Genomic DNA, 18,324 nt, shown 5'->3' on the forward strand with positions numbered 1-18,324 from the left:
TCAGATAGAGAAGAGCTGCCGTGTCTAGGCATTGGGATGCACTGAGCCATTAAGAAAACATCCCTGGGAAGTGGCTGTTGAGCAGCATGGCCCTGAAAGGTGGGAGGGGCGCCCCTCTGCCTCAAACATTCTATTTTTGTTATGGCTCAGCCCATCTGGGGTAATTTTTATTCTCACCTGCCCCTCTCTACTCCAAGGTTTTTCATCTCTGCCTATGTCTACCAGCACCTCTATCCCATTCCTAACCTGGTTGCTACCCCATCCCTGATTTTGCCCCTCAGCCCCTCTATTCCCCCTGCCTCCAGCAGTTTGTCCCTCCTGAGCCATTTCACCCTGCACAGATTCTGACCATCCCACCCCTGATTTGCCCCCTCTACACCCTTCTAACTCCATGAACTGCAGGGGGCAATTGTCATCCCAAGGCAGGGCAAAATCAGGGCAGCAGCTTTAGCTGATGTTACTCAGCATCCTCAATTCACCTTTCCCTCCTCAGTAACAACCAAGCAGCAAATTCAGTCAGGCCTCAGCTTGTAACATTACACAGAGAATTCAACAATGGCTCAGAAATGTTGCACTGGACAATGCTTCCCTACCACAGTACTCTGGGCAGCCTCCTCCATGGGAACTGCAGTGTGAGCAGCAGCAGAGGCATCAGCCAACAGAGCTGAAAACATTGAATTTGAGTGGAGGTTTGTAAGTGAAGTTTGGGGGGAGTGTGTGAGGGATGTTCTGGGTTTATTTTGTGTGTGCTGTTTTGTTTTGTTTTCTTGTCAGGAGTGTAGCAGTGAAACAACAGAGGCAGCAGTGGAAGTGACCCAACAAGCAGAAGAAACAATGAAGATGACTAGATGTGGAAGTTACGAGATGTACATTATCCCGGCGTGGGTAACTGAGAAGCACTTTGTTTCTATGAAGCACCGCCTTATAGAGCAGATGGAAGAGAAGATCCAAGGTTTGGAGATGCAGACAGAAACTACAGTGGGGTTTCAAAGGGAATTTGAGCAGATGATGGAGGGAAGATAGGAGAAGGCTGAAGGGAAAGCTCAAGACTGGCAGATGCCAGCTGGACTGGAGAACTGTGAGGTGAGACTGCTGGGTGAGGAAAGTGGCCAGTGGAAGCATGTGACCACAAGAACTAGGTACAGGAAAAGAATGGCTAGTGAAGGAGAACTAGAGTTCAGGAACAGGTTTGCTGAGTTGGAAAATGAAGGATGGGTGCAGCAGACAGCAACAAAAGGTGGGATGGGAGAGCAAGGAAGAAGAGAAGAACAGCTAGTCCTACTAAAAGAGGGGAAGAATCAATGGAGATATCCAGAGTTCACAGCCCCCGGAAGACTTGCAGACAAAGAACAGGAGGAAGGCCAGAGAATCAAGCCACCACCAGGAAGAGGCAGGTCCACATGACTGGGGACTCCCTACTAAGAACAGAGAGGCCTTCCACCAGAGCTGATCTGGAGAATAGAAGGGTGTGCTGTTGGGAGCTAAGGTAGGGGATATGGACCTGAGGAAGAGGATCCTAATAGAAATAGGAAATAATCCACTGATGGTCCTTCACGTGTGAACAAACAATATTGCTGGATTCTCACTGGAACACATTAAGGGAGACTACACCAGGCAGGGGAAGACACTTAAAGAAATGGAGATTCAGGTGATCTTCAATAGGATTCTACCTGTCCCTAGATGAGGAAAGCAAAGGCAAGACAAGATTATGATGAGCAATAAATGACACAGGCAATGGTGCTATAAGAAGGGCTTTGGGATGTTCAACCACTGGGAGACATTCATGGACAGAGGACTGTCCTCATGGGATGGACGCCACCTGAGTAGGGAGGGAAATATACTTCTGAAATGAAGGTTGGCACAATTGATCTTTAAACTAGAAATTCAGGGGATATGGTTGGGAAATGCTCATGAAATCTCTAAGCTTCATTCTAATATTAAGCAGTAGGAAAATCAAGTAATATAGGACACAGTAATGGAGAAAGGAACAACAGAGGATAGGAGTTAAGATTGCTGTGGAGCCCTGGCTGCTGCTGTATTACAAATAATCACAATATTAACTGAGACAATTATTTTGTAGCCAGACAAGAATGAATTTGGGGAAAGCTGTGGTATGAGAAACAGGTTGAGTATCAACAGAGAGAGACTCCTAAAGCTAGCACTCTAAAGTCCCAGTCCTGCAAAAACCTTATTCATATGTTTAATTTTACTACTGCCAATAGCCCCCTTGATTTAAATGGGTCTGAGCTAGAATTAGGCAGGTGGTAAGGTTGAGAGAGTGGGGGTCTCGAGCTGAAATCCAGTTCAGAGAGCAGAATCACTTTACCCATATTTTTTCTACATACATTTGAGAGTATACTGCCTGCAGTTGAGCCTATGACAGGTCAGAGGTAAAGTTGTATGGGTGACCTCACTGTGCATTTCTGTACCAGACCATGATTATATTGCTTTTACTTGTAACAGCCACTCTGAATCTGGTGAATATTTAATGCAAAACAAAAGAACAATGGGAGTGGGAGAAACTAAATTCTACTTTATTATTTCAAAGGATGAACAAAGACAGACTCCTTTCCCCACTCCCCAGCCCCGCTCAGCATGGTACTTTTCATCCCCAGCCCAGTACATTGCTGCACCCAAATCCCCCATGCACTAGCAACATAGTGACATTTACAAACTGGTAGAAAAGTGCAGAGAATCCAGGAGAGATTCTGGGACCCAGTCACAAAGCAAACACTCTGAGGGCAGGGAATCCAAGGCACTGAGACTAGAGGGATGCAGTGTGGGGTGAGCAGGGCAGAGAGAATTGCTGTCATCCCCACTCTGGTATAGGGGGAAGGGGTTGACCAACTGGGTTGTCAGGCTCCTCATCTCTCTGTGGCCTCTATGATGTGGGGGTCAGCCGAGCTTCAAGGCTGGACCAGGCCTGCTGATTTCTCCAGCTTCTTTCTTCCCAGCCTTGTCCTCTCACCAGTCAGGAGATACTGCCCCTCCCCTCTTCATTCCTCTCAGGGCATCATTTGTAGCCATTTAGATTTGAGGGAGGGCTTCACCCAACACTCACAGGGCAATTCCAGTATCTCTCTGGCATTGGTGCAGCAATTCACAGTTCTCAGCCTCAGGTATCTAGCTCTCAAGAGAAAAGTCTACAGTTTTCCAGCTCTGTCCCCCTCACCTCCCACCCTGTCCCCCTCAGACTGGATATCACATCTCTGCAGGGATCAGGCAGGAAATCCATGCCCCTTTCAGTCTCGGCCTCTCAGTGTGAATCTAGCACTCACCCATTCATTGTTCAAACAACACAAAGGTCTCATAACAAAGGATTAAGAAAGATTAGAATAAAATAAGAAAGGACTCGTCTGGCAAATGATCATTTGTCTCGTGAAGTCCTCAATAAACTATACTACATCCTGTCAAACTAAATATCAAAGTATGTGACCAAATGGCCTTCAGGAAGAGAGAGAAACCAACACTACAAGGTGGGCTACAAAACACTATCAGCTTCATAAAGTGAAATCCCACAGAATCATAACCCCCAAAATGTGGAAAACAAATGTATCTATTATCTTAAATGGCTAAACCTCCTGTACTCAGCACCTACTCATTATTTGGTTGTCATTTACAAAACTTTTAGCATCATCCTAATGCAAGAAAGAAAAAAAGAAAAAAAAACAAACCAAAGCCAAAATCTTCCCATCTCCAAATGTTCTGGACGTGGTTGGAAAAAGCCCAGAAGCTACTTTACCAATAAATATAAACAGGGATTTAAACTGAGAATGGTAAAACAGAGTTTGGGGCTTCATTTGAATTCCCCCTCCAGGTCTGGGACACTTTCAGCTCTAGTCCTTGGGAATCTGATTCAGGATCAAAGAAATCAAAGTGGGAGGTGCGGGTGGAAGGCGGAGAGGATAAACTCTCAAAGGGTCGGACAGATGCTGCTGTGCTGGGGTGGAGTGTGACAGTAAAGTGAAGAGGGAATCCCTCCTACTCACCCCATCACCTTCATATAACACAAACCTCAAAACACCACATTTTGCTATCCCTGCTAAAGCACTTTTAAAATCTATTTAATTCTGCTCTCTAAGGGACAAAATATAAATGTTTTTGGCATAACCAGGAGCAATGGGGAACTCAGTGATTCCAATAATTGCTTTGCTAATGGGGGGGGGGACTAGAATATATAAGATGGTCAGTCTAGACTAGGAAAAGTGGGTGAGGGTCGGAGGAGATTCACTAGCTAATCCCAACCATTTTTCCTCAGAAGCTGAAGCTGTGGAGACAAAGGTGGGATCCCAAGGCCTTTAGGCCTCCCACAAAAGACCCTGTGGAAAGCAGTCTCTCAGGAGAGCATTCAGCCACACAGCTGTAAGCAGGCAGAGAAAAAAAAATTGTAAATTTCACCTGCGCCAATTAGCATAACAAAAGTTGTGACTGTATCATAATGTTTAGACATGCATAAAAATGTAGTTAGTTGTAGATTTAAGGCTTTTTACAAGTATTAAATGGAGATAGTTTAAGGTAAGGTTAGCTAGAAATCAACAATGATTTTACCTCAGAAAATCAAAATGGAGGATTTAGGTTGAATTGACCAATAGCATGCAGGCAACTGGGGTTAAGTAAAATTCAGCAAGGCGAGATTAAATTCACACCAAATACCTGAAGTGAGGGGTCAGTCAGGTGAGAAGGAGGTTCTCAGCTGGGTCCAGCTCAAATGACAGGCAAAGCTGATTGGCTAAACAGGTATCACCCCACCAGGAGGGGACTATGCTTATCACTGGCACTGAGAGAACAATCAATCAGAAAGGCTCAAAAATTGTATATAAGGCAGAGAGCTGACAGGCATCAGTGTGGGTGTGAAGTGAACGGAGAAGATGAGAGGAAAGCAGAGAGGAACAGGTCAAAGAGCGGAGATAAGCAGATCGAGAGAGTGGAGAGAAGAAAGAATCCATCAAGAACTGGAATCGCTTTTGACAGAGCAGAAGGACCGAAACCAGGGCCAGTTTTAGGCCGATTCGCCCAATTCCCTGGAACTGGGCCCCCACCAGGGCCCCACACCTTTGGCTCTTTTAGCTTTTTTTTTTAAACTCACCCAGCCGCGGTCCACTCCAGGGGTCTTTGGTGGCATTCTGGCGGCAGGGGGTCTGCTCCGGAGGTCTTCAGCGGCATTTCAGCGGCGGGAGGTCCTTCAGTGCCACGGAAGACCCAGAGCAGACCCCCTGCCGCTGAAGTGCTGCCGAAGCCCCGGACGGCCGCCAGGTATTTGAATCAGGCCCCGCAGTTAATAAAGCCGGCCCTGACTGAGACCAGACAGAAGGATTTAAGAAAAAGGAAAGTAAGTATAACTCTCTGAAACCTCTCGATTATAAGGAATGCAGGGGTATGATTGTAAATAAAGCTGGATGCCTGCGTCTGAATGGATTTTACCCCACCTATTCTCTGATTGACTGATCACCACTCATAGAATGTTATTACTTAATAATGTAATTTAACATGTAATATTGTAATGCTGTTCTATATATATGTATAAGGGATCTGTATGTTACATTGTAATAGGTTGATAAAATATTGCAACATTGTATTAAGGCTTTATACATATTGGTCTGTGTACTGAATTGTGCAACATTGTATCTGCTATATGAGTCATGTAGTTTATTGTGTCGCTCTACTGTAGCTTGTGTTGCATTGTATTTTCTCAATTATTAAGTACACTAACCGATTTGTTTAAATAAATGTTATTTTGTTTTCAAATGATTACTGCTTGAGTGTCAATCCTTTGAGCGGAGGGCTGTATACCTATCCTCCCAGAGTAAACAGAACTAATCTGTTCTGAGGAGTTGGCTGAGGGTTAGAGACTCACTCCCTGATAAAACACAGGCAATTCCTCTAGGGCAGGCCACCCATTGAGATGGGCCAAATTCACAACTGGTTTGCAGTTATAGGGAGGCCATTATTAGGGCACCTTGGGTCCAAATTTTGGGGTAACAGGATCCTTAAGCCTTCAGGCATCCCATAAAGGACCCTGTGGAAATCAGTGGTGCTTTCCAAATGCAGAGAGGGCAGGGAAAAGGGACAGAGGGAGTGATAAGAGGCAGCAGCTCTCTTCCCTTTACTCTCCTCTCTTATCCCATGATCCCTAACATTTGATTTCCCCAGCACCCTCTGCATCCCACATCCACCAGCCCCAACCATACAATCCCCCAATTTCCTCCCCAAAACCCATCCCTCCTGGTCCCTTCACATTTGATCTCCCAGAACCTAGCACTTTAGTGGATTTAGGGAGGGGAAGAGTTGCCAACCCCCAGGGACACTCACCCCGCAGGGACCAACTCCAGATAAGTGGGGAAGTCCAGCCCAGGGACAGCTGGAAAATGGGGACAGGTGTCCAGCGTGAATGTGGGGCCTGGCCCAAGTATCCCTCCCCTCATCTCCATGGAAGGGGCATCACATCTGGAAGGGAAGAGAGATGGGGGAACTTCATCCAGGCAGAGGGATCTTCTATAGGAGTTTCTCTCTCCCTTCCCCCAGCAGGTTAGCAGGAGGCAGGAAGGCCCATCAGTTCAGCAGCCAGGGCTGCAGCAGGGGCTGATTGGTACTTCACCTCCTCTGCCTGGGGTTTGCTTAAACAAGGCAAACAAGGGGGTCCCTGAACAGCTCAGGGTCAGCTGCTGCTGGAACCTGCCCCCAGGCAGGGGCAGCTGGATACCTGGGAGCCACATGCCACTGAGGGGTGTGGGAATTGGGAAATGGAGTTTTTACTAAGGCCAGCCCTAGTCAGGGCAGTGAGAGAATTTATCTCCTATATGGAGAAGTCTCTGGTGTGAGCACCAAATGAAGCTTCCATCACATTCAAGGTCTTTCTTCTGTGAATTATCGAATGTGGAATAATGTGTGAGCTCAGACTGAATTTTTTCCTGCAGTTATTGAAGCTTTTCCCATCATTCAAGCACTTATGGGGTTTCTCTCTTGTGTAGAGTATCTGATATGAAGCAAGGTTTGATCTTTGAATGAAACTTACCCCACAGTGGAGGCACTTATATGATTTCTGTCCTGATGTTTTGAGCTCTCACCAAAGTTTTTCCCACACTCAAGGTATTTTTACAGTCTCTATCCTGTGTGCAATCTCCGATGGGTAATAAGATTTGAGCTCCGATTGAAGCTTTTCCCACAGTCCGAGCATTTATAGGGTCTCTCTCCTGTGTGTGTTCTCAAATGGTTAATAAGGACTGAGCGCTGACCGAAGCTTTTCCCACAGTCTGAGCATTTATAGGGTCTTTCTCCCGTATGGATTCTCCCATGGCTAATAAGGCCCGAGCGTTGACTGAAGCTTTTCCCACAGTCTAAGCATTTATAGGGTCTCTCTCCTGTGTGCAATCTCCGATGAATAATAAGATTTGAGCTCCGTTTGAAGCTTTTTCCACAGTCCAAGCATTTATAGGGTCTTTCTTCTGTGTGGATTCTCCCATGGCTAATAAGGCCTGAGCGCTGACTGAAGCTCTTCCCACACTCCAAACATTTATAGGGTTTCTCTCCCGTGTGGGTTCTCTGGTGTATAAGAAGGGCTGATGGTACACTGAAACTTTTCCCACACTCAAGGCATTTATATGGTCCGTCTCCTGTGTGTATTCTCCCATGGTTAATAAGGACTGAGCGCTGACTGAAGCTTTTCCCACAGTCCAAGCATTTATATGGTCCCTCTCCAGTGTGGATTCTCCCATGGCTAATGAGATGTGAGCTCCGACTGAAGCTTTTTCCACAGACCAAGCATTTATAGGGTTTCTCTCCCGTGTGGGTCCTCTGATGTATGAGAAGGGCTGATGGTACACTGAAACTTTTCCCACACTCGAGACATTTATATGGTCCCTCTCCTGTATGGATTCTCCTATGAGTAATGAGGACTGAGCGCTGACTGAAGCTTTTCCCACAGTCCAAGCATTTATAGGGTTTCTCTCCCGTGTGGGTCCTCTGATGTATAATAAGGACTGATGGTGCACTGAAACTTTTCCCACACTCAAGGCATTTATATGGTCCCTCTCCCGTGTGGATTATCTCATGGCTAATAAGGCGTGAGCGCTGACTGAAGCTTTTCCCACACTCCAAACATTTATAGGGTTTCTCTCCCGTGTGGGTCCTCTGATGTATAATAAGGGAAGATGGTACACCAAAACTTTTCCCACACTCAAGGCATTTATATGGTCTCTCCCCCGTGTGGTTTCTCCCATGGCTAATAAGGCCTGAGAGCTGACTAAAACTTTTCCCACACTCAAGGCATTTATACGGTCTCTCTCCTGTGTGCACTCTCCGATGGGTAGTAAGATTTGAGCTCCGATCGAAGCTTTTCCCACAGTCCAAGCATTTATAGGGTCTCTCTCCAGTGTGGATTTTACCATGGTTAATAAGGCCTGAGTGCTGACTGAAGCTTTTCCCACAGTCCAAGCATTTATAGGGTCTCTCTCCTGTGTGGATTCTCCTATGGTTAATAAGGCCTGAGCACTGACTGAAGCTTTTCCCACAGTCCAAGCATTTATACAGTCTCTCTCCCGTGTGGATTCTCTCATGGTTACTAAGGACGGAGCGCCGACTGAAACTTTTCCCACAGTCCAAGCAGTTATAGGGTTTATTTTCCTTGTGATTTGTCTGCTGGGCTGTGATTTCCTTGGGATCCCTGCCTGCCCCCCCACATTCAATTGATTCATCCACTTTCTTCCTTTGGCAGTTTCCCAACTTCCTCTCTGACCTGTGCCAATTACTCCAGGCTTTACTCTGTTCCAAGCACTGGGAAAAATTCTCTTCAGCTCTTCTCAAAAATGTCCCCTGCAGCTCCACTTGTTCAGGACATTTCTGCTGTGGATCCCCCTCCTTGTTCTCACTCTTTGTCTTGTCACCTGCTGTGGGACAGAGAATCCAGGCAGGAATCATTGCTTGGACTGGTAGAAAGGACAGAAAGGGGAACAGAAAAGAGGGAAAACACAACACAGTAACTGTTGGGGAGACTGAGAAATTGGATTCTGCCTCCACATCCCATCCAAACACTCACAGGGAAGTGAAGTCAGGGAGAAAACTCCTGACAGCTAACAGGGTGGGTGGGAAGCCATGAGCAATATCTACCACGATGACATGACAACTGCTGACCACAGCTGAACTGGGTGAGAACAGAACTGAGGGGGCTCAGACCACATTTTGGGGATTTTCAGCATTTTCCTTCATTTGCTGGATACTTTCTGTGTCAGTGTCACTGACTTCTCACCTGTGCCAGTACCTCTTGGGAGCTTCCTTTCCTCGGAGGCCTGGAAATCCGGGAGCCATGGCTCTTCCCCTGCTTCTAGCCGGGTGACTAGGTCAGGTTTGGGAATGGGGAGTCCTGCTCAGGGGATGAAATCAGGCATGATCAGAGTGCACTGAGGATCGGTGGAGTATTTGTCACAAAGGCACATCTTGAGTTTAACCTGACTCCATAATTTCCTAGGGGGTAGTGGGATCTGAACAGATGGGAACTTGGTCACTGAGCCCCCTTTGGAGAGGCTGATGTCTGGACAGGGGGGAGTAGTCACACCCTCACTAGGAGTTTTCAGGATCTGTGTGCTCTGGGGGGACTTGCTGAGGCACAGAAATCTCTGGTGTTAGACCCCTGCCTATGTCGAAACCTCCAGAACCCAGAGCCCTCCCCACAGATGGAGCTAGTCCCAGGAAGGGAGGTGCAGAGATTCTGTTTGTGAGTGAGAATTAATGCAGATTGGACAGTGGTTCTCAAATTATGGGTCAGGATCCCAAAGTGAGCTGTGACCCTATTTTAATGGGGTCTCCAGGGCTGGTGTTAGAGTTGCTAGGGCCTGGGGCTGAAGCCAAAGCCTGAGTCCCTCCAGTCCAGGGCTGAAGGTGGGATTTGTTCTCAGTCTGAGGCTTTGGTTCCCCATCCTGGGGTCATGTAGTAATGTTTGTTGTCAGAAGGGTCACAGTGCAATGAAGTTTGAGAACTGCTGAGATAGGATAATACACTGCTTCTGCACCCATGAGAGTTGGAGGGATGGGTGTGAATTAGCATGTCCATTAAGCTCATGACTCCCCTATCCCATGGGAGAGGGTATGGAGGTCAATGGCTCTCTTACTCTGGAGTTGTGGACTATGGGACCCATTCCTCTCTAATCTAGCTGACCCGACAGCTCTGCTCCAGCTCCAGGCAAAAACCTGAAGCTCCACTGCTCCGGAGCTGCCTCACGCTCCAGCTCCGGGCTCCGCTCCAAAGTCCTGCCCGAGAGGACCCAGACCATAATCAGAAATGCAGACCCCATAGCTTCAAACAACAAACATGAATCCTTACCCAGTGAGGTCACAGTCTCATAATTCTCCTGCATGACGTCCCTGTAGAGGGCTCTCTGACTGGGGTCCAGCAGAGCCCCCTGCCCCTCAGTGAAATACACAGCCACCTCCTCGAATGTCACCGGCATCTGAAACAACAGGTGCTCCCCACTCAGTACCTGCTGCCCCAGTCACAATCCCACTATTCATGGGGGAAGAAGCATAAATATAGGACAGCTCTGGGAGGGCCAGTGGAGCAAAATCCCACCCCACTCTGCTCAGAGTGGCCAGGAATCCTCAGGGAACAGAGAGGTGGTGAGAGTTCTTTGTCCCTCCCAGCAGATGGAGGAGGGCAGGGTCTTCTCATTTACCATCCACCTACTAGGCACAGGCTGATGTGGGAAGCAGAGCTCCGCACAGGGGACAGGGACAGGAATCCCAGCACCTTCCCTTTGTATTGCTCTGCAGTCTCTGGGTAGTGGGTTCAGGCTCCAGCACTCTGGTCTGTTTTCCCTGCCCTGTCCAGGGGGTTGTTTCCTGTTTCAGAAATGGGGGAAATGTTCACCCCGCCAATGGGCCTGGTCGTAAATCAGGCCCTAGACTGAGCATGTTCCAGCAAGTTTATCACACCTTGTCCCCCTCCCTGCTTCACCCTGTGTATTTCCTGCCCCTCCCCCGCTACAACAACACTCCCCACCAGCTCCCCCGCAAAATATCCCCTACCTGAGCTGGATCCATCACATCCATTTCGCTTCCCTGTCCCCCACAAAAATGGGATGATCTAGGGCAAAACATGGTCATTATTCTGCAGCCTGTCACAGTAAGAAGGACAACTGGGGAGGCTTCTGAATTAGCGTTAGTCCATTTCACACCCCGATTCCCCCCAGGCTCTTTTCCTACAGACAGACACTTTAGAATCCGCCATGGTGGGAAAACCCTCAGTTACATTATTACAACACAGACCTGACCCCTCCCACCGGGACTAAACCCACAAGGCACTTTTTACACCCTCCCAGTAACCGAGACTCTGAGACAAATCCCAGAAATAAGCAGAATCAAATAAGCCACTTTGGGGGATCCCCCCTGACACTGTCCCCAGGGCAGCACATTCCCACAGCAGCACGGGGACCAGGCAGAGGCAGGAACTGGCTTTTCCTCTCCCTGCTCCTCACCTTCTTCCCAGCAAAGTCAATCTGCCCTGAGGTGCTGCAGGAAATGGAGCTGGGCAGGGCAGGGAGCCTGGACCCTCCCTCCCCATTTATTGCTCCTGCTGCCCCTTCCAGTCTCTCCACTCTCACTTCTGCATGGAGGAACTGGTTACTGTCCTGCCATTCCTGTGGGCTTTCCTCTCTAATAGCTACTGCCACTGCTAACAGGAGTGTGAGACAGAATGTATTGAGGGAAGCAGCTCTGGGATCCGCAGATCCCCAGAAGCACAGATGGGGTGAGGATGGGCCATTTGTGCACAGTCACTTTCCTGCCCATCGCCAGCACTTTCCAGGTGAGGAGAGAGACCTCGGGGAGTCTCCAACAGAGCCCCAGTCTGTCCTAGGGGCTGGTTCCAGCCACATGAAAAAGTCCCCCATCAGATGGGCACAAAGGGCTTAATGATGGTCTGTCCCTGCACAGACCCGCTGGGGACCAGCAGCTGCTCCCAGAGCACAATGGAGGCAGCATCATGTGCCCCAGAAAACTCAGCTAGCTCTAGGGCACTACAATCCTGAGCAGAGAGATTGACACTGGCCTTCTCTTCCTTAGCAATCACCAGAGACTTCTGCTGAGGGCAGCTAATGACCGAGCCTCCCCGTGCTGCCCCTGCAGCCCCAGGGACAATCAGGCAGATGCTGATTTCATTTGCCCATCTGGACTCACACTGGAACTGAAGAACCAGTTCAAAACCAGTATTTCATACTTGAACCGAAATGGGAGAGTGGCAATATATATGAAAGAAAGCAAATAATCAAATGAAGTAAAAATCTTAAGTGAACCAAACTGTACCATATAATTGCTATAGATAGTAATTCTATGCTCTAATAAGAATATAGCAGTAGGGATATATTACTGACCACCTGACCAGGATGGTGAAAGTGACTGTGAAATACTCAGGGAGATTAGAGAGGCTATTAAAAAAAAACTCAATAATAATGGGGGATTTCAATTATCCCCATATTGATTGGGTACATGTCACCTCAGGACAGGATGCAGAGATAAAGTTTCTTGACACCTTAAATATGACTACTTCTTGGAGCAGCTAGTCCTGGAACCCGCAAGAGAGAGACAATTCTTGATTTAGTCCTAAGTGGAGCACAGGATCTGATCCAAGAGGTGAATATAGCTGGACCTCTTGGTAATAGTGACCATAATATAATTAAATTTAACACCCCTGGGGTGGGGAAAACACCACAGCAGCCCATCATTGTAGCATTTAATTTCAGAAAGGGGGACTACACACAAATGAGGAAGTTAGTTAAACAGAAATTAAAAAGGTACAGTGCCAAAAGTGAAATCCCTGCAAGCTGCATGGAAACTTTTTAAAGACACCATAATAGAGGGTCAACTTAAATGTATACCTCAAATTAAAAAACATAGTAAGAGACCCAAAAAAAGTGCCACCAAGGCTAAACAACAAAGTAAAAGAAGCATTGAAAGGCAAAAGGGCACCCTTTAAAATGTGGAAGTTAAATCCTAGTGAGGAACATAGAAAGAAGTATAAACTTTGGCTCTGGCAAATGAAGTGTAAAAATATAATTAGGAAGGCCAAAAAAGAATTTGAAGAACAACTAGCCAAAGACGCAAAAAGTTATAGCAAAAAAAGTTTTAAGTACATCAGCAGCACGAAGCCTGCTAAACAACCAGTGGGGCTACTGCATGAATGAGATGCTAAGGGAGCACTGAAGGACAATAAGGCCACTGTGGAGAAGCTAAATGAATTTTTGCATCAGTCTTCACAGCTGAGGATGCGAGGGAAATTCACAAACCTGAGCCATTCTTTTTAGGTGACAAATCTGAGAAACTGTCCCAGATTGAAATGTCAATAGAGGAGATTTTGGAACAAATTGATAAACTAAACAGTAATAAGTCACCAGGACTATATGTCAGTCACCCAAGAGTTCTGAAGGAATTCAAATGTGAAATTGCACAACTACTAACTGTAGTCTGCAACCTATCATTTAAATCAGCTTCTGTACCAAATGACTGGATAATAGCTAATGTGACGCCAATTTTTAAAAAAGGCTCTAGAAGTGATCCCAGCAATTACAGGCCAGTAAACCTGACTTCAGTACCGGGCAAACTGGTTGAAACTATAGTAAAGAACAAAACTGTCAGACACATAGATGAACATAATTTGTTGGGGAAGAGTCAACATGGTTTTTGTAAATGGAAATCATGCCTCACCAATCTACTATAATTCTTTCAGAGGGTCAACAAGCATGTTGATAAGGGAGATCCAGTGGATATGGTGTACTAAGATTTTCAGAAAGCCTTTGACAAGGGTCTCTCACCAAAGGCTCTGAAGCAAAGTAAGCTGTCATGGGATAAGAAGGAAGGTCCTCTCATGAACTGGTAACTGGTTAAATGATAGGAAACAAAGGGTAGGAATAAACAATCAGTTTTCAGAATGGAGAGAGGAAATAGCAGTGTCCCCCAAGAGTCTGTACTGGGACCAGTTCTATTCAACATATTCATAACCGATCTGGGAAAAGGGGTAAACAGTGAGGTGGCAAAATTTGCAGATGATACAAAACTACTCAAGATAATTAAGTCCCAGGCAGACTGTGAAGAGCAACAAAAGGATCTCTTGAAACTGGGTGACTGGGCAACAAAATGGCAGATGCATTTATCAACATTGAATTTCAAAGTAATACACACTGGATTACATAATCCCAACTATATATATAAAATTAGCTCTTACCACTTAAGAAAGAGATCTTGGAGTCATTGCAGATAGTTCTCTGAAAACATCCACTCAGTGTGCAGCAGGAGTCAAAAAAGCGAACAGAATGTTGGGAATCATTAAGAAAGGGATAGATAAGAAGACAGAAAATATCATATTGCCTCTATATAATACATGATATGCCCACATCTTGAATACTCCATGCAGATGTGGTCGCCCCCACTCAAAAAAGATATATTGGAATTGGAAAAGGTTCAGAAAAGGGCGACAAAAATTATTAAGGGTATGGAACAGCTGCCATATGAGGAGAGATTAATAAGACTGGGATCTTTCAGCTTGGAAAAGAGATGAATAAAGGGGGATATGATTGAGGTCTATAAAATCACGACTGGTGTGGAGAAAGTAGTTAAGGAACTGTTATTTACTCCTTCTCATAACACTAGAGGTCACCAAATGAAATTAATAGGCAACAGATTTAAAACAAGCAAAAGGAAGTATTTTTTCACACAATGCACAGTCAACCTGTGGAACTCCTTGCCAAAGGATGTTGTGAAGACCAAGACTATAACAGCATTAAAAAAAACAGTTAAATTCATGGAACTATAGAAGACTAGGGTTGCAAGAGACCTCAGGAGGTCATCTAGTCCACCCCCACTCAAAAGGTTGGAGTATAGGTCCATCAATGGCTATTAGCCAGGATGGGCAGGGATGGTGTCCTTAGCCTCTGTTTGCTAGAAGCTGGGAATGGGTGACAGGCGATGGATCACTTGATGATTATCTGTTCTGTTCATTCCCTCTGGGGCACCTGGCGTTGGCCACTGTCAGAAGACAGGATACTGGGCTGGAAGGACCTTTGGTCTGACTCAGTATGGCCATTTTTATGTTCATAATTTTGATTTATGGACTGAAATGGGGAAAAAAAGGGAGGGGAATTCCTAATTTTTTAAAACAATAAAAAAATTATTCAATGATCTTATTTTAATTTTATGACAAGAAACTAGCTAGCCAATGGGTTGGTGATGACTCCCAGAATGGCCTACCCCAGGAGTTGGCAACCTCTGGCATGCGGCTCGCCAGGGTAAGCACCCTGGTGGGCCGGGCCAGTTTGTTTACCTGCCGCGTTGGCAGGTTCATATCGCGGCTTCAACTGGCCACGGTTCACCGTCCCAGGCCAATGGGGGTGGTGGGAAGCCGCGGCCAACACATCCCTTGCCCGCGCCACTTCCCACAGTCCCCCAAACCTGCCGACACAGCAGATAAACAAACTGACCTGGCCCGCCAGGGTGCTTACCCTGGCGAGCCGCCTGTCAGAGGTTACCTACCCCATAGTGAGAAGAAAATGAGAATAGAAGGGGGCCAGCCCACAAGCACAGGGAGGCAGAGACGAAGCTTGGGAGCTGCTTGCACACCATGGGAGGCAGAAAGAGGGCCCAGAGGTAGAGGAACCATCTCTGAGATGCCCCCCCTGGAGAGAGAAGAGGGGGGGTGCTCCCTGGACCCTGAAGTTCATAACTCTTCAAGTCCAGGGGCAAAAGTAACGGCTCCCCAACCTTCTCCCCTTAGACAGGCCTCCTCCTACCCTCTCCAACCCCTGGGGCAGCTCCTCCCTCCAGTTGCCTCACTTGAGGCAGGGCTCATGCTCCAAACTCCCTTCCCCACTGAAGCCAGCTGCAGAGCCCACTCCCAAACCCTGCCCCCCTCACCCCGGACACTATTTGATACCCTCCTCCAACCCGCCCACACCTCCCCCAGATAGATATGTTTCTTTCATACATATATCTTGATGCTAGATATCAATCCCCATTCTCAGCAGAGGACAAAGTCAAGGCAAAAATTCATTACACCAAAACATGGAAGAAGATGGAAATACTTCAGTCAGAAGTAAGAAATAATGATGTCACAGAATCAATGTCAAACACATCTGAAACTGAAAGATGAATTGGAACTTCTTCTGAGAGTTTGTGAAATTTCCAAAAAGGAAGATGAAGGAAAGCCCAAAAAATGATTGGGCCAATTCTTGATTCATTTGCAGATGAGCCACATCTCAAAAAGAAAGAAAACAGAGCAAACTACTAGGAACATCAGAAAAATGTCATGCCCTAGCTAAATCGACTAGCAAAAATTGTACTGGCAGTTCCAGCAACACAAGTGAGTTTTGAAAGAAAATTTCCAGGCCTCAAATGTATCCTTTTACTGCAGAGGTCCAATATTACAAAGCAAAAATGTTATTTTAAGTTGCTCAAACAAATTATGCATAAAAAAACTGTGTTCTTTTGACAACACAAAAACACTAGGAAAACTCATGTAAAGTTAAAGTTAAAAAATAAATAAAGAGCCAAAAATGAAAAGTTTCCATTTTAAGCTGCAGCTCTCTTTTCTGAATTTACCTCCACAAAGATTGAAATATGATTTAAAACAGTAACTGACGTTTTATTTTTGTTTCTTTGAATGGCTTGAACTAGAAATGAAACTGAACATACTGAATGCAACTGAACCTGAATCAAATCAAAATAAAAACAGTTGGACTCCTTGCCTGCTGTTGCTAGCAGGGACTCGTGTTTGGCCCAGAATCCTGCACAGAAATCAGAGCAGGGCCCTGTTCAGTCCTGTCAGACCCAAATATTTAACATTCAGGAGTCAGACCCCCATATAGCAACACTGTCTTAAAAAATTAACGACTAAATTGGGGGCAGGGTGTGTGTGGGGGGATATTTGCCTTGTAAATTCTGAGCCCTTAGGGGGAAATCCCCTGTTCCCCCAATGCTTGTTTGATCATAACTAGGAAAAAAGATTCCCCACTGGCTGCTGGGTGGGTGAGCTGCCATTGTATCTTTCACCATCCCTCTCCCTTCCCCAGCCAGTCTCTGCTTGCTCTCATGCCTCCCCACAATCCCCCATTTCCTTCCCTTTATCCCCCTACTCAGAGTTTCCCTCTATTCTAGCTCTGTGCCCCTGAGCCCCAGAATTCTCCCCTGCCCCCTGATTCCTGTGTATTCCCTCAGCCTCCCTTCTGCAGCCCCACATCCCCATCCCACCCCCTACATCCCTGTTCACCCCCTTCTGCCCCCTCACACATCCCTGTTCCCCCTCAATTCCCTCTGGCTCTCAGGGCCCCCTGCCCCTCTTCAGCCCCCTTCTGGCTCCTCACATGTTACTATCCAATCCCTCCCACTCCCTGCAAACCATGGGAGCTGGCAGCCATCTTTCCTCTGCCCAACGCAGGGAATTGCGGCCAGCCCAGCTGGGAGCAGCCTGGGGCATCCCCCTGCCCCTGCAGACAGGCTGCACCCGGAGCAGCGCTCCGGGGGGAGGGGGGCAGGTCTCACCTTCTCTCCACGTGGGGCTCTGCCTGGGAGCAGGGCTCTGGGTCCCAGTAAGGGCGGGCGGGACAGGCTGGGGTCTCTGCACGGGGAGAGCCTCTCGGGGAGCAGCGGGAATGTTCCTCCCCGCCTGCAGCCAGGGCTCTGGGTCCCCAGCGGCAGCAGCCGAAGCCCCGGGGTCTTGCTAGGGACGTGGGTTTCACCGCCACAGAGTCACTGCAGCGACCGCAATTCACTTCCTGCTGCCAGGCTGAGTGACCCCGGGAATCGCTCCGCCCGGCGCCTCCTGGGTCCTAGCGAGACCGGGTGCACTCCTGGGCTGAGCTGCAAGGTCTGCTCCTGTAGTTCAGATCATGGAGTTGTCAGTGCTATGTCCGACCTCTGGTTATTTGCAGTCAAATTAACCGATCACTGGGCTGTAGGAAAAAACCCTCCAGTTCTCCTCCCTTTCCCCTCAGGGCTACTTGCTGCTCCTCACCCTGCCCGTGTAACATTGCCTGCAGGGTTTGCCGCTGATAACAGTTATTAACATCTGTGTATTCTCCCTTTTGCTGCCTTGTCAAAATGTGCTGCTTCTGCCTTTCCCCATCCTATAGTCCCAGGGCAGTAAGTTGTGATGGATGGAGGCATTCCCACCACAATTTGGTACCTCTCACCTTTCCCCACTTTCTGGTCCAGGGGTAACAAACTGTGATGGATGGGGTTGATCTGTCATAGTTTTCCCACTTGTGCCTTTCTCCATCCTTTGGTCCAGGGCTGGTAAATTCTGATGGATGGGGACATCTACCTCTCACCTTTCCCCATCCTCTACCTTTCCCT

At 47.3% G+C, this 18,324-nt stretch overlaps 1 protein-coding gene and 1 long non-coding RNA gene across 2 annotated transcripts; both read right to left on the reverse strand.

The window, feature by feature from the left end:
- Positions 1–2,458: 2,458 nt before the first annotated feature.
- Positions 2,459–10,360, reverse strand: LOC120382998 (zinc finger protein 43-like). Its single transcript, XM_039500565.1, has 3 exons — positions 10,313–10,360; positions 9,242–9,355; positions 2,459–8,921 (listed from the first exon to the last, which is right to left on the reverse strand). Exons 1-3 carry the CDS (start codon positions 10,344–10,346, stop codon positions 7,102–7,104), a joined length of 1,968 nt encoding a protein of 655 aa, XP_039356499.1. The 5' UTR covers positions 10,347–10,360; the 3' UTR covers positions 2,459–7,101.
- Positions 10,361–10,403: 43 nt separating this feature from the next.
- Positions 10,404–17,831, reverse strand: LOC120383042. The gene is made up of 3 exons (XR_005588341.1): positions 17,512–17,831; positions 11,014–11,071; positions 10,404–10,439 (listed from the first exon to the last, which is right to left on the reverse strand). It is a non-coding gene; the product is annotated as an uncharacterized LOC120383042 (long non-coding RNA).
- Between the last annotated feature and the right edge of the window lie 493 nt (positions 17,832–18,324).

Source organism: Mauremys reevesii, linkage group 15 (assembly GCF_016161935.1).
Source record: "Mauremys reevesii isolate NIE-2019 linkage group 15, ASM1616193v1, whole genome shotgun sequence".
Classification (NCBI taxonomy): Eukaryota; Metazoa; Chordata; order Testudines; family Geoemydidae; genus Mauremys; species Mauremys reevesii.